This window comes from Pararge aegeria, chromosome 9 (assembly GCF_905163445.1).
Source record: "Pararge aegeria chromosome 9, ilParAegt1.1, whole genome shotgun sequence".
NCBI classification, from domain to species: Eukaryota; Metazoa; Arthropoda; class Insecta; order Lepidoptera; family Nymphalidae; genus Pararge; species Pararge aegeria.
The window spans coordinates 2489549-2506941 of record NC_053188.1 but is presented as its reverse complement, the minus strand read 5'-3'; the positions used below and the strand labels follow the sequence as shown (position 1 = coordinate 2506941).

The window sequence follows — 17393 nt, the reverse complement described above, 5'->3', positions numbered from 1 at the left end:
CGTTTCATCTTGGTGTGATGTTACGACCGGGGTACCTCAGGGTGGCGTGTTATCTCCTTTACTATTTGCCATATTCATTAATTCTATCACTCAAAAAATAGCTTCTCTCTATCACATGTATGCAGATGATGTCCAGATTTATCGCCACTCAACTTTTGAAAATCTTGGCTCTGCTATTACTGCTGTTAATGTTGACCTTTCACTGATCTGTGAATGGAGCAAGCAGTATGGGCTGAAGGTGAACCCCGCAAAATCACAATCAATAATTATTGGCAGTCCGGGAATGATTTCAAAAGTTGATTGGCAGAACATCCCTTCTATTGTTTATAATGGTGTCGCTATTCCTTTTAGTGCCACCGTTAAAGATCTTGGCATTCAAATAGATCAGGATTTATCATGGTCAACGCATATTAAGGAGCTGAGTAAGAAAACTTTTGCGACAATGCATTCATTGCGACGCCTACGTGCTGTTCTGCCAATCCCAACCAAAGTTATGATAGCCCATTCTCTCCTTCTCTCAATTCTCGATTATGCGGATGCATGCTTTCTTAATTTGACTGAAGACCAGATTAACAAACTTGAGCGTCTCCAAAATCTTGCTATTCGGTTCATATTTGGCCTACGCAAATATGACCACGTTTCCGAATTTCGACAAAAACTCAAGTGGCTCCCTATTCGCCGTCGCCGGGATTTGCATGTACTTTCGCTTCTGTACTGTGTTTTATTTCATTTAAAAACTCCTTCTTATCTTAAGGAGAAGTTTACTTTTCTGGGAGTGCAATCTGATTTAAGATCGTGTCGCGCGCTGACTCTGAGTACGCCTTTTCATAGAACTAAGTTCTATGAGCACTCGTTTACAGTGCAAGCCATAGCGCTATGGAATGCGCTCCCAATAGACATAAGGCAGTCTAAGACACTTTGTATTTTTAAGAAAGCTGTCAAAAACCACTATAGTTTGAATTGAAGACGACTTGTAATAGTATTTACTGTTTTTAATGTATTTATGATATGTTATAGTATATATTAGTTTATTATTATTTTTTATTATTTAATTTATTATGTATTATTTTATTTGTGTAATCTAGTTTAAGTATTAGTATGTAGTTATTAGTATGTATTTTTTTTTTAATATGCACAACCTGCAGTATGTTATCCTTTTGTTTTCCTTATCCTAAGGTTGCCTGGAAGAGATCGCTACGAAGCGATAAGGCCGCCTTTTGTATACTTCTTCTGTCTGTGTTTTCTTTTATTCTTTTTTTGTATTTTTATTTGTGTGCAAATAAAGAGTATAAATAAATAAATAAATAAATATATCAAGTTATATCAATGGCCTAGACTTCCTCACAATATACACTTTTATAACTTTGTCAGTCATTAGTTTAATATCTCAAGGGCTGTCTTAACATTACTGATGTACCTATCTAATTAGTGATTGCTTGTACATGGCCTTGTACTACTAACACTTATAAAGTATTTTTTTCTATATTTGTGCTTGGCTGCAATCTCATAAGATATAGTGATAACACTGTGTAAGATGATGCCCGAGAGCATAAAAGCTCAAAGACTACAATGGTTTATGACAGCTCAGATTAGGGTTGTATCACATGTTATATTTTAGTAAATCTTGTCAAGTAGGTCTTTGTCATAGTTTAAATAATGTTTTTTGGCGCCTGATTCGCTGGATGCCTTTACGATCCCATTATAGTGGGATTGCATTTCTTAGGAATAACAATAGAAATATCTATGTCTCGTGGGGAAATCCTCATGGATACCATCGCGCCACGGGGGCCCGGTGATTATGTTGGGTTCGTATAGCACGCCGAAGTGCGTTCCGGGATCGAATCCAGTTAGAACTTCGTAAGTTTATCATTATTTAGTATAACTAAATGATTAGGTAAGGAATTGTCAATAAAAATACAATATTTTTAGTAAATTAATAACTTTATTTTGTGTTTTTGTTAAATATTTACATAGCTCATATAATTTCATTATAAAATATGAAACTTAACCGATTTATATACCGCATCACATTGTTCAAATAATTCCTATATTTAGCATTACAATATACAACACTCCTCTCATCTACAACAAATTCTCAACAACAGAATTTAAATCTACTCTGGGGTTTGCAAACGTTTACTTATATTTCCTAGCAAACAGTTGTTTATGTGTAAGACAAATTGTAGTTCAAAACATTACCACCACGAGTGCTGGATGTACAACTTGTCATACCCATTATACGAAGGCGAAAGCGAGAATAAAACCTACCCAATTGTAATTAAAAAAAAATTGGTATCATACGAATTATGGAGTTACGGCATGCTTTTTGTTATTATGCCTTTAAAATAGCAGGTGCTAAGAAATAGGCGTCTGCTTTTTTGTCAGTTCGCTCTTCCAAATTGAGATCGCATTCCGTTGCAAATGAATTATAATGGTTCTGAAACATGAAATATTATTTACAGAAAATAGCAAAAATCAACGAAGTACATAAATATTTAAATTTTTGCAAAACTGAATCATATTTTGCATGCTAAGAATTCATGCCAATGCCAAATAATGTAATGGTACGCTTTTACAAACCCTACAGTAGGCTTAGGGTGCGATTTTTTACTCAGTAAAGCGGAACAGAGATATGCAGAACTAACTTCTCCCTATTATAAATAAACACGTTGTTATTTTCCGGACATGTTATTCTCTGTCATTAAATTGTACGCATTTGTATGAAGTCACAATGTGCTTATTTTAGTGTCATAGAGAAAATGCTATGATGTCTATATATTCACGCGTATCTCTGCTCCGCCACCACCCTTATAAATTACAATGTAACAAGTAAGACATCTAAAGCTTTGTGGTTAGGTAAGTCTACGAGTGTGGTATGACCCTTACAATGAAAACAAGACAAGTTTATATTTAAGGCCTAATGACCCAACGTAGGGCGCACATTGAAATCTGCCAAATCTTAGGATTCGTATTATTATTGAAAGCATTAAAACTATTCCTTTCCCGCAATTGGTTAAACAACCAGACCAACTCTGCAATGATGTGCAAATTTGCGGCCAATTTGCGACCAATCACAGGTCTTGCTCAGTTAACGCGCGTTATGATTGGTCGCTTTGCAAGTTACCGCAGACGCGATTTAGACCCCTTGGATAGTAGATATGTTGTAAGAAATGTATCAAGAAACTCATATATATGTTTATTTTGGTCCTAAGTTTGTATTACAGTTAGTTCAAATTAACAACTTTGTGGCAACCATGTTTTTTTTTGTTGTGGGTTGGCCCTTTTGGGATTATCACGTAGAGGCTTTCTCATAAAGTACTTCTTAACTATGAGATGAGAACAAACGGCTCTTATCCTTCAATACTAACCGTGAAATTAAAGAATAGACTTATAAAGGCGGTCAATATCGTGATATCTCTTTCGCATTTTAAAATTTGCATGCAAATGAGATGGCCGCATTTTATAAACCTATTCTTTAATGGCACGGGCTGCACCTATATCATAGTTGTACAGTATTTAAAACAAACTTTCGTGGGTTTCACTACTGAAGCAATAATGACCTTGAATGGTTTATTCGGTGGGCTGCTATTGATTATTTGGGTTACGGGATGACGGGATATCGCAAACTTGAGAAATAATAGATCGACAATAATCTCAGAGTCTTGTGTAGAGAGGTGCGGTCATGACCATCGCGAGAGCTATCGGTTCTTTTAGCATTTCAATATAATTTAACATACATTCTTGTTTTTATTGCGGTCATCGTGAATTCGTTATATGAACATCAACATGTGAAATTTATTATGGAAAGATCTTAATATTTAAAAATTGTATTAAAAATCTTAACAATTACATAACATAGTGTTTAACACTTAATACTCTCAATATGAACTCGTAACACAAAGCTGTAATAGTTCTCGGCACTGATAATTATCTTCGACATTAAAACACAAGTGCTGAATTTTTTTTTACAAGTACCTAGTGGTTAAGATTGTTTCACAATTAAAACATAATAATCAGGGCCTAGTTCTATTAACATTTTACAATTCCAAATCTGTTGTCAATCTGTCAAAATACATACACACATACACAAAATTTTCACTAAACCAAATTGACAGCAGATAGTTTAGTTCACTCGCGTCAATCTAGTTAACATCTATGAACGCATTTGCGTTTTGTTACCGCACTAGAGACAATATAGAAATAGCAAATACGCTAAAAGCAATTTAAAACCGTCCTTAATATTTCTATAGTAGAAAATGTTTAAAGTTGCTTTATAAGATTCAACCGCGGGTATACACTACAGTGCGTTCGATTACATTTATTTTTTGAATCACGGTAAAAGTAAGACCATTGGCGAAGTGAACACTGGGTACTGCGGGATATTCCAATCGACCACTTAAAGTAAATTCGGTTGCTCGAGCTATTAATGTATGTAAATTAATTTCTAAAGAACTAGACCGATCGCACATTAGTCTTAGGGTTTAGACGCTAGCCCAAGCGGCGCCGTAGAATCACCTAGCAAATAGGCATTCGTCGAGTCTAGGACTACCAGGTAAAGTAGCAAATGTGCGGTCAGTCTAAATTTGCCACCATAGAAAAGTAATGCCATCCCTATCACACGGCCACCCGCAGAAAGAGAAGGTCTGATGTTAGTCGTCGCGAATAAGTTATATAAAAAAATGTATACAGCAGAATTGGTCCGAACATTTTGTGGCACATTAAATCTGTTGTATATTATAAAAATATTATTTAAATACAAAAAATACGGTTAAGTTTGAGGTAGGGTCAGCGTCACGTTAGTTGGCGCACTGAAGTCAGATTTTTTGAAAGAAATGAACAGTAAAAGTGATTGAATTAGTGAAGGAAAGAATAAATACAGAAAAAAAAAACAGCAAATATAAATATATAATATAATTATTTCTACAAAACGATCTTTTGGAACTAATTTTGGGCAGCAACTTGCATCCAACATACGTGACACCAAGTGTTATCAACCGGTGATTGCGACTGGCGAGACCGGTGGCCACTGTTTAGCATACAAACGCCGTTTCGTGTAACTTTTCAGATAGTTCGAAAACCATTTTCCAAACACTTTATTAATTTATTTTATGAATACAACATAATTGAAAATTAATCAAAGTACTTGCTCATCCTTGCACTTGTAATATTTTTAATTTATCTAAAAAAAATTATATAACTAAGAAATCCTTATAGGAAAAGTTAGATGTAACTTTTTATGTCGAGTAAATATTACTTAATCGTGTAAAATGGTGAAGAATAACATTCTGTCCCTGTGCTAATAGATAAATATATTTGATATCAGTATAATATGTTGTTTGTACAGCATTTTGTAATACTCAGTTTCCCAATGTACTTGGCTAGATATGTCAGGTGACGTTATATATTTCCATACAAATGATTGGTTCTCTTGTCTCATCACACCTCAAATCAACAATGAGGAAATACCGAATATAAATTTTTATGCACCATTTATTATTTTTTGCGGAATATCGCAAAGTAACGCCTGCTTCTATTAAGCATAAACCACTTCTACTTTAACTATGTTCAAACACTTGGCAGTTGTGTTGCACCGGTTAAGCCGAAAAGTACTTCTATTTTAAAAATCCACTATTAATTATTATTTAAATTTAAAAGCCATTGCATTCTCAGTTTCCCGATGAACAACACTTACATTTAAAAGTAATGTTCCCCAACTCAACTGTAAATAAAGCGCAATAAATTTCTCTCTGCTCTTCTCTTCTCTAAGAATTAACTTATTCGATTCTTCTTCGTCACCATTTACACTGATACAAAAACAAACTTTAGCATTGGTTACCACTGCATAAAAACTACACGTACTCACTGATACTCTCGCAGCACTCTATTCCACACGAAATCTATTCACACACTGTTAGCCACGCGGGTGACAATCTCAAAGACAGTTTCATAGAATTCGATTGAGTGATTCACAATGTCTTTGAGTATACATAAAGAAATTTTGAAAATCATTTACTTTATTATCAGCAACCCATTACCGACAGAATGAGAAGGGTTTAGGTTTAGGGTTTAGAGCTGTAGCCAACTCTGTTGGCCTAGTGCGGTCTTCACACACCTTTGGGAACGTTATGGAGAACTCTCAGGCGTGCAGGTTTCCTCACGATCTATTCCTACGCCGTTTAAGTAAGTGATATTTAATTGCTTAAATAAAAAACGAGTTCGAAACTCAGTTCGAAACCCTAGAAAAGAGGCCGAATTCCTAACCACGAGGCTGTCACCGAAATTTATAATTAATCTGATTAAAATCTTTCAGGGGCAGATTGAATTTGTATGGCGTTGGTTTATATTTCGTATTACAGTTTATGACAGATCAGTGTCTATACCAACGTGTATTAAAATGTACGAGCTAAAAACATCGATATTAGTGCTATTTACACAAATCTCTTTAACTAAATCGACTATCGTTCAAATTTTTTTTGTACAAGCCAAATTTCTAAATTAAATGAACAGGTCTAAAAGTAACGCTATCCTTGTCACTATATATCCTAAGAAGGACTTATTAAACTGTTTATTACACTATTATGTATGTCTATCCATTATATTCTGACTGGGAAAATTCATATCAGTAATAGGTGTTCTGTGACAATATGTCTTTCTCTCCGCGAATTCATGTAACTTAGCATTAATGTAAAATGTACGAACTGTAAATAAACGGTGGAAATAAACATGTGAATTTGTATAAATATGTGAGCATATCACAGATATTAAATATAAAAGGACACCAATACTTTAATACCTGTCAATTTACTAATAAATATGTACATAATAATAATAATGTACATAAGAATTAGCATTTTTGACAACTCTAAAAATAGTAGCTTTCACAATGCTTTTTAAGAATAGCACTATTTTTAGAGCTATAAATGTCAATTTAGTTCAGAGATTGAATACACACATAATATAAAAATGCACAACTAATACTAATTACAAGTTATAAACATAACAATCTTATAGTGGGGTTATTTCTATACAACTTTTCTCTATGCTATCTATGCTATAAAATTTAAAATAACAAAATAATATATGCGGATGTAACTTCCTTTTTCAACTTCTAGATTTTGTGTGATGGAAATTGTAAACCACATTGCTATTTCATTATCCACTAAGAGTCACGGATTATAATTAATAAATGGATAAATATTAAGGTATTCGCACATCTATCAACTTAACACCGTTCTATCACCGCTTCAACGCCGGTTAAACTCCGCTTTGTCTAAAGATTCATGGTCAAGTCTTCCATTGGACTAGTTGATCACCAGTCATTGAGTGAAAAATGCATCGGCGAATAGTCCGCGGTTTGGCATTGGCTCGACTATAACTCTTACAATCATAGCCTACGGTCAACGCGTATTAGACGAGTTGGCATCGCTTTGTCGACGAGTGGGCATCTGACAGTCATAAACTATTTCTAGTATTATGACAACTCACTCTATGCTGCACCACATAAAGCTCGTTTTTCCATGCTCTAATTTGAGTTAGTCGGTGACGAGTCGGCGTCAAGTCGACATGATATTCGAACGCTTTCAATGTTTACTGAATATACTAGTATACCATGGACAAAGCGAAAGTCCTTGATATATAGCAGTGTACAGTGTAAAATATATATATATGAAAGAGCTTCCAACTAACATGTAAATTGTAAAATCGATCAAAATCGGTGATCGAATTGTAATATTTTTTGAATGACTACTTTGGAAAAAAATTACAATTATACGAGTAGTTTCATATAATTTGTAACTTTAACATATACGTTATATATTATATATTGCTACGCTAAGCGCAACGCACCTCGATTATTGAAACAAAGTGATATGTCCCTCGACGGTGTACCAGAGTTGTATAGAATATACACTTTATATAATAACTATATTATGAAAATTAAGCTTAATTTGCTATACTCCGCGAAAAGCAGGAGAATCTGTATTATATTCCACACAAAACAGATCTTCGGCAATGTACCCTCTACGCACGTTTCGCTCCGAAACCGAAGTATCCTCAGGAGATGTTGACTTTACAATGAATAATTGTTAACAAAAAAAAAAAACTTCTGCTTTTCGCTGAGCATAGGAAATTAAGCTTAATTTTCATAATATCATGGATTTCAATATAATAACTATAATATACTAATCTAACAGTGGCTGAATACGCCGCCAAATAACAAATACTACACCATGCGACAGGGTATAAAGCACGCGAGAACTTTCAAAATCTAGTTTTTAATATTGAGCTATGTGTCTTACGCTATATCTTATTTGAACACATAGATACATTCAGAGCATAGCGTCTCGCTATGTTGCATAAGTGCATTAGATATAAACTTTGAAATTGGAAAAATCAGAAATTGACTGATTGAGGTCATCCAGGAAATTATAACAAATAGAGAGTTTGTTATCTACACTCAAATATTAAAATCCGTAACGTGAATCCAAGAACGGTTTATAATGTCATATCTTAATGTGAGACTCACAAAATATATTACAAAAATCCGCTGCAGATTGGGCGCTATAATCTATGGATTGGCGCAGTGGGCAGCGACCTAGCTTTCTGAGCCCAAGGCCGTGGGTTCGATTGCCACAAATGGAAAATGTTTATGAGATGAACAGGAATGTTTTTTAGTGTCTGGGTGTTTATGTTTTTATGTATATTATTCATTAAAAATAATTATTCATAAGTCATCTTAGCGCCCATAATACAAGCTACGCTTCCTTTGGGCCTACATGGCGATGTGTGTATTGTCGCAGTATATTTATTTATTTATTTATATCTTAGAATCAAAGTTTATAATTCAATATAGTTTTGAGGATTCTAATATGTGTGCTTAGATAAAGTTTATAAATTGGTGGAGTCTATGCATTATTATAGGCCTACTTGAAAATCAATTAATTTTGAATTGCAGTATTATCTTTGAACACATTTTTTATTGAAACCGCATATAAATAGGTCTCCAAAACTTCGTGTGATAGTATCAAATCGGTTTGATGACCTTATTATCATTTCTTCCACCATTCCAAAAACTACTTCTTTAACTTGAAATTATTTTTATTAAACTGTGATATAGATGAATGAAGTTAATAGCTACAATTATAGGTTCTGCACCGATTTAGTTAACTAGGAAACGGCAATACAGTTCCTATAAAATCTTTCAAATCTTTCTTACAAAGTGAACAATTTCTGCGTTACTGTTTATTGTAAATAGGGTGTTAAATCTATTTTTGAACACACTTTACACTAAAAAGTAAGCGTTATAAGTGTATTTTTTCTCAACTGTCTTATAATATAAACAATCTTTACATAGCTTTTTAAGTGTAATGCCTGCATTTCAAATTGTTAAAAACAAAGAGAAAATACCTTTTTATTTTAGGTGTTTTCTAATGTATTTTACCACATAACTTTTTATATTATTAAAACATCATAAGTAAAGCTTTTTAAACGTTACTCGCGTGTAAGGGTCAACGCAGACAAAAACATCGCTTGCATGCTCGCTTACCTACATTTTCCCACGGGTTATAAAATATCGCCCCTGTACATATTCAAATAGAGTTAAAAAAAAATTGCAAAATATAAAATTCGTTCATCCCGTTTTGTTTTTCATTGCGCGTTTTATTTACAACTCTATTTGAATTGGATTAGAGCGATAATGGGAAATCTACGCTAAAAACGACGGCCACACTTCGATACAAATAATCACGGAAACTTAAAATACTATCGGATATAGATCCTATATCTTATTGTATAAAATAATCATAGAGGAAAGAGTTAAAGATGGCGGCGCGGCGCGGGGCGTCCTACGTACTGTTGGTATCTGGTTGGAAGTAATGTAGACCGTTTATCTGGAAGATAAATAAAATACGTTAGAACAAAACTTCGACGTCACACTACGCCTGCCCAGTGTGGTGATTTTTGGCAAACCCGAGAGTTTGGAGAGTTTAGTGCCGCAGTGGAACTATTATTTAACGTTCATATAAGAAAACATACAATTGCTTCCAAAAATGTTGCTATTTTGAGAGTTAGGCACATGTAATATTTTTTGTTGGGACCAATTCCCATCGTCGCGTCGCCTCTCCCGTCGGAAGTGGAGGGTATATGACAACTGACATACGTGTTGTGAATAATAAATAAAAAAGTCATTTAATTCTCATCACAAATATATAAAATTTACATTGATTTTAAATTGTATTTTTATACAAAATATACAGATAAGTCTTCTTGAACAGAGTTAATTTTTTATTACCGTGCATTTACTCAGCATAAGTTTCATGTTTTCTTGACAATATATTTTTTTTAATTTTTTTTACTTAATATCTTTATATTGTCACAGTTATGTTTAGGATATGTTTTTGTCGTAGTATTTTCTTATTACTTTGTTCATTTGATTTTATTATTATTATAACTTATTATTGATATTATTATTATTATTATTATATTTCATTTATTGTGTTATTTGTAATGTGTGGATGAGAACCCCTTACGGGTACAGGCGTCCTCCACGTGTTGTGAATACGGTCATATAATACAAATTTTGTAAAACATAATTCCTCATAGAGTTCTCCATGATGCCAGTATAATGATGTCAGGTGACGGCTGGTGTAACTTACGGGTTTGGTTTACAATAACTTAAATAACAAAATTTTTGGAACCAACTTTGCCGTAATGTTGTTTACGTGGTGACCCCTTACCGTCATGTCGTACTCCGTGACGAAGGCCGGCACCTCCAGCTGGTCTCGCGCCATCACAGAGTAGAGGTATTCAACGCCGGGAAGCGTGTGCACCTTGGCCTTGATCGCGGGCGCCATGAACGTGGTGAACCACCAGGTCATCATCTGAAGAACAGATAGATACACAATGTATTAAAATAATAGTCAACATACGAAGAAAAAAATCACAATTTATACAAATACTAGTCATCATACGAAGAACAAATTCACAATGTATTGAAGTACTAGTCATCATACGAAGAACAAATTTACAATGTATTGAAATACTAGTCATCATACGAAGAACAAATTCACAATGTATTGAAGTACTAGTCATCATACGAAGAACAAATTTACAATGTATTAAAATACCAGTCATCATCTGGAGAACAAATTTACAATGTACAAAAGTACTGGTTATAACCTTTAGAAAAAATTCACAATGTATTAAAATACTAGTCGTCACCTGGAGAACAAATACACAATGTATTAAAATACCAGTCATCATCTGGAGAACAAATCACAATGTATTAAAATACTAGTCGACATCTGGAGAACAAATTTACAATGTACAAAAATACTGGTTATATATGGTTATATAACCTTTAGAATAAATACACAACGTATTAAAATACTAGTCATCATCTGGATGTCTCCATATTGTATTTTCCTGAGCTTGCTGTGAGGTTTTGTTTATCTATGAAGAAAAATATGAGTAGCATGGTGAAATTTAGGCCATTTTCTCTCTCCTATTAAATTAAGCTTGTTTCCAGGGTGACCTTAAATCTGCTGATGATGACTCAACTAATTCCTTTTTGTAATAATTTTAGATTGATAGTTTTTTAAAATACTTACTTTAGTCCAAAACGTTGGGTGAACAATGTAGAATGCTTTAAGATTTTTCTTATATCTGAAACGAAAATAATTAAATATTAAAAAAACGTAACATGCTAAGCCAGATTAAGCTAAAGTATACAACAAAAAGGTTTTGTCTGGACTTATTTTCGGAACGTTTATAATTACAAAAATGCCTATGTTTTAGCACAAAATTAATAACATAAACCGTGTGTACGACTAATATTGAAGCGTCAAAAATAACTCCACTTAAATAATAGTGTTTCTCGAACAGGGTCAGTTACTTCGTACCATTTTGCAGTTGACAGTAATTATTTTACCTCTAATGTTCTTAGCATTTACCATAGAATGGAGAAAATAGGAAAAGTTTGTTAGGTTAGGTTATTATATATATATATATCTATATATATATATTCCGCGGGTGTTAAGCGAGAGGTGCGCGGGGCGTTATCACTGTTTTTGAATGAGTTTATTTATGTATCTAGGTGAGGACAAAGCTTTTTAGTACCTGAACAGTGGGTCAATTGAATGGCTTCAAACGTATGTTCCATAATATACAGTGGACATAAGTGCAGATTCTCATGGTTGTCACGTTAAAGCAAATTAAGCTTAGTGTCAATTGTTAAAAGTTAAATTTAATTTGTCAAATTTCAATTGGGTCTGGAGCATAAAGATGCATTAAGAACTCAATTGTATTACTAAATACAAAGGTGATCAGCTTCAACGGTGAAGGAAAATAATAAATCAGATGAGGGTATGTTGAAAACCGTTTGTTCACTGGGTTGTTATTCTAACACTTTGATTTGAGTTTTACACTATAATTCTTGAGAACTATCACTGGATAACATTTACCAAGGTGCAGGATATGTTAAACTAGATTTAAACAGGAAAAGATCACACTTCAGTTTAAATAAGACTAAAAAAAATTATTAAAATCTCAGAGCACAAGTTTTGCTGTTGACAGTTGACAGTTGACTCAATTGTAAAGTTGATTATGTAGTTGTAGACTGTGTTGTAGATGTTTGTGGAGTCCACCAATCCGTACTGGGCCAGCGTGATGGACTATGGCCTTAACTCCTCAATGTGGGAGGAGACCCGTGTACCCGGGCCGATAATGGGTTGATGTGATGATGATGATGATGATGGTGATGATGATGATGAAGACGACCAGTGGAGGGCCATCATCATCATCATCATCACTTCAACCGATTGAAGTCCACTGCTGGACGTGGTATTTTGTAGAGAGTTCCAAAATCTGTCCTATCTGGTCCTGGGCCGCTTGTTTCCAGCGGCTCCCAGCGACTCGTTTGTTGTCTTCTGTCCACCTCATTGGAGGCCGACCAACAATGCGTTTACCTTTGGGGGTGTTCATAAAATACGTGAGATTTTTAAGGCGGGGAGGTGGTCGAGTCAAATCTCATCTAATCTTACATTGGAGAGAGGGGGGTCTCGGCAAATATCACGCAATTTTTTTTCTGATTTAAATAAATAAAAAATTATACTATTTTGGTCCATTTAATCTAGATTGTACATGCTTAAGAGTTAATTTTAAATGCGATCCTAATACGATTAAGATCATTCACTAATTCGTTCATGAGAAAATAATTTCATTCATACTTCGACGTTACACATCTACTGATCCATATGTTTTTTTCTTTTTACAATAACAATACAACGCGTTTACGTAAGAAACCCACATTTTGAAAAATCTCACGTGAGATTGGGGGATGGGAGAGGAGGTTGAATAAAATCTCACGACATATCACCAGGGGGTAAGGGAGGGACAGAAAATTAAAAAAAACACCTCACGTAATTTATGGACGCCCCCTTTGCGGAATCGTCATTCCAGCACCTTGGTGGAATTGCATCATCTTAGTTTTCAGTCATTTTAAGAGTTTCATTGAGTGGACATTTTGATACAATGGTATTGGTAATAATGCCCAGTTGTATAAATAAGCGATTCATCAATATCCATAATCAGGAAAATTGTACACAATCGCACTACAGATTCGGATCGCTAGACTCATTATATCATGCAAAATGACACTGGCCGTAAATGTTATAAAAAAAATATTTAATATGGCCGCTATAAGGCGCCATTATCAAATGTGAAAATTTGTACAGTCTTATCCTTTGTTATATTTTACTCTGGTAGATCTAGCACTCGGTTGGTAGACGTCTGAAAAGTATACAACGAGGGTAAACGTTATAACCGTATACTTCTCTAGACAGCTTTAGGACGCCAACGAGAGGGACATGCCATGGTAACGAGTCTTTCATGTCCTGCCCAAAAGGACAGATGTAGCCATAAAGCTTTTCCCCCACGTCAACAAAAAGAAAAAAAGGTACCAAATTATACTATATTTTTGCTGCTGTATTATCGAGGAATGTTTAGTAACGTATTTCATTAATCATATGTTAATTTAGGAATATGACTCAGTGCTCCGAGCGGAATATATTTAATATGCGTTAATATGTTGCATTACGTTTATTATGAGTAGAGGCAAATATTCATTGAAAACAAACGCGAGTCACGGATCTACCGTCATACCCGTATATGAGTTATTTGTAAGATCATTCTTTTAGCAACTTGTAGATAAATTATGTGTAAATGACAATTTCGAATCGCGTCATTTTTGGTACAATTACCTTACTTGTAAGATTTATCTAAGACGTGGTATATATTATAACGCTCTTGGGCATTATCCCGTTTGCTTGCTGTAATTCCTGTTTACAAAGGTTGCCTGTAAGGGATTGCTTGCAGCAATAAGGCCACCTTTGCATGTCTACATTGTTTTACTGTAAACTACTTACTGTTCCTTTTTCTTTATATTATACGTGCAATAAAGTGTTTCTTCATCTTCTTCTACTACTTCCACTTAAAACGCACATAACTTAGAAAAGTTTGAGTTGCGTGCTGGGATTCCAACTTGCCCCCTCAAAAGTGAGGTCGAGCTCCTACCCGATGCGCTATCACCGGTTCCATTGGGGGATCTTAGGTATTAGATATTGGAAAGAAGCATGCGTTGCTTTGCGGGATTCCATGAATAAGATCGCTTATTATGAAAATTAAGCTTAATTTGTTATACTACGCGAACAGCAGGAGAATCAGTATGGTGTAATTTATAATTTTTTCAATTTTTATACTCCACACTAAACAGATCTCCGACCATGTACCCTCTACGCACGTTCCACTCCGAAACCGAGGCATCCTCGGGAGATGTTGACTTTACAATGAATAATTGTCGACAATTTTAAATACACCATACAGATTCACCTACTTTTCGCGGAGTATAGCAAATTAAGCTAATTTTCATAATAAGCGATCTTGTTTGCATTGTTTTAAAGCTCGAATCTTGAGCTCAGACTTTTGTCAGAACAGAAATGCAAGAAGGCTACTTATGTAAAGAGATAAACAGCAAAGTTACTTGTAAGGCAGCACGGTGTACACCTCCTTCAGCCAGGAGAAGGGCGGGTGGTTGTTGGAAGCGGCGAGCGTGTGGAAGTACGCGATCACGTAGTCGCCGCGCACGATCGGGTCCAGCAGTTTGATCAGATATAACAGCGCCTGGGAAGGAAAACGATCGGTTCAATTTTCAACAAATTGACGTTTTAGGATCACCGGTAGACTCGATAACCCTTTTCGATAATTCTTTGAAAAGAGCTTCGAGAGCGGAATTCTTTCGGAGCTCTTGGTAACGAATTAGTTTGGCCATCCAAAGGAGCAATGCTGCCAGCATCTTAGGAACTGTGCCTCGCTGCGATGGTTTCGAGGACGTTTTAGATTTTATTTAGTTTTAAATAGTTTATTTTAGGTTATATTTATAAAACAATTAGTTTATTTTAGATTATATTTCTACAACAAATGTGAAAGTTTATTGTTCCAAATAAATAATTAAAAATTGACGATTTTAATTATAAATTCGTTCAGTTGTCAACACCCCTCGTCTAACCGCGTGTCGGTGTCGTACGAGGCAACTAAGGGAATATAACAAAGAACGGACAGTGTTCTCAGTGCTACTACTCAGTGGCGTGCTCTCCATACAAGCGTTGAAGCACTGCGTACCCTAAAAAAATATATCACTGCCGCACCAATTCATGCCTTATTACAACTAATTTCGCCAAAGGTTATCTGGGAGAGATCACTTTAGCTTTTAGACTAGATACTCAAACTCATATTTAAGTATTTATGGTATGTTAAAATATGTATTAGTCTATTTATTTTTTATATTTATCAATAGTATTGTTGTATTTGTTTAGTCTGGTTTATGTATTAGTATGTAGATATTCGTATGTATCTTCTAAACAGTGTACCCCACCTATTTGTTTTTCTTTTTAGTTTTCCTAATCCTAAGGTTGCCTGGCAGAGATCGCTACTTAGCGATAAGGCCGCCTTTTGTATCCTGCTTCATTCTTTATGTGTTTGTTCTTTTTTTTACTCGTTTTTCTGAGAGGTGTGCAAATAAAGAGAATAAATAAATACTAATTTCATTATATTGTTTCGGAGATTTTTAAATTTATATTTTTATTATTCGCTATATAGCGATAAGGCCGCCAAATTTTATCATCATCATCATCACGACTTCAACCGATTGAAGTCCACAGCTGGACATAGGTCTTTTGTAGAGAGTTCCAAAATCCACGGTCCTGGGCCGCTTGTTTCCAAATTTTATACTTATTTAATTCTATACAAGTTTTTTTCTTTGCATTAATTTTTTATTTACAATTCATCTGTATGTTAATGTGGTTTACAATAAAAGTGTATTCATTCAATCATTCATTCATTCCCATTTCAAGTTAGCTCTTGACTGTATCGGGGTAACCTGTTGTAGCATACTCCCTGTATGGCAGTTATATTAAAACCTAACCCATAATCGTAAAAAGAAAACAAAATAATTGAAGACCTATTGATAACCTCCTCCATTTTAAAGGACGGTTAATAGCACGCAATGTATCGCCAAGTGGTCGAGTAACCATGCATGTGTGCGGGTGATCGCGTTAGGTAATGGATTACGCGTAATTGTATTACGGTGTCGCCCGCGATGGCCAAACTAGGTGTTACTCGCGCCTTGTACAGATTCACTCTGTAGATGAGAGCATCTTAACAGAGTAACCCTAAAATGGATACGAGGTCACAACGGAAACAGAGGAAACGACGCAGCCGACGAATTAGCGCGGCAGGCAGCATCACTAAGGGTAGCTGGACCAGAACCCATTATACCCATACCCTTCACTGAATACAAAACATGGCTCCACAAACAGACGCAAGCATCACACTCGGTGCTATGGTCTAAAACAAAAGAGTGCAAACACACGAAGGAGGCCGTACCAGTTCTCAACCCACGACTAACAACAAAATTACTGCAACTGAATCGATCTAAACTAAGGACAGTTGTAGGTATGATAACAGGGCACTGCCCACTAAACAAACACCTTTCCATTTTAGGTATAACTGACAGCCCTCTCTGCAGAGCATGCATGGAGATGGAGGAAACACCGATACACGTAATGCTCCAATGCAACGGAGTAGCAGAACAACGCGCAGCACACCTTGGCTCCTCAGCAACACTCCACGAAGCACTCAGCGACCTGGGCGGCCTGCTAAGCTTTTGGAGCGAGCTCGGCTGGCTGGAGTGATCCAGCGGGGAGCCGCATCAGTGGCCATACGTACAACGGACGGTCCCAGACCAACCAAGTGCGGAAAAGGCCCAGGAACAGAAGAAGAAGAAGAAGCAGAGAGCATCTTGGGATACACTAGCGGTTACTATACTCAGTGGTGAACCCTGC

At 35.3% G+C, this 17393-nt stretch overlaps 1 protein-coding gene across 2 annotated transcripts in view; it reads right to left on the bottom strand.

The window, feature by feature from the left end:
- Window positions 1-8762: 8762 nt before the first annotated feature.
- Window positions 8763-17393, bottom strand: part of LOC120626185 (protein GDAP2 homolog) — a 135002-nt gene continuing 126371 nt past the window's right edge. For both annotated transcript variants that reach the window (XM_039893558.1, XM_039893557.1), the window contains exons 9-12: window positions 15035-15174; window positions 11607-11661; window positions 10734-10877; window positions 8763-9887 (exon numbers count right to left, since the gene is read on the bottom strand). In XM_039893558.1, coding sequence (XP_039749492.1) covers window positions 9843-9887; window positions 10734-10877; window positions 11607-11661; window positions 15035-15174 — 384 coding nt within the window. In that variant the 3' untranslated portion in view covers window positions 8763-9842. The remainder of the gene's footprint in view (window positions 9888-10733; window positions 10878-11606; window positions 11662-15034; window positions 15175-17393) is intronic.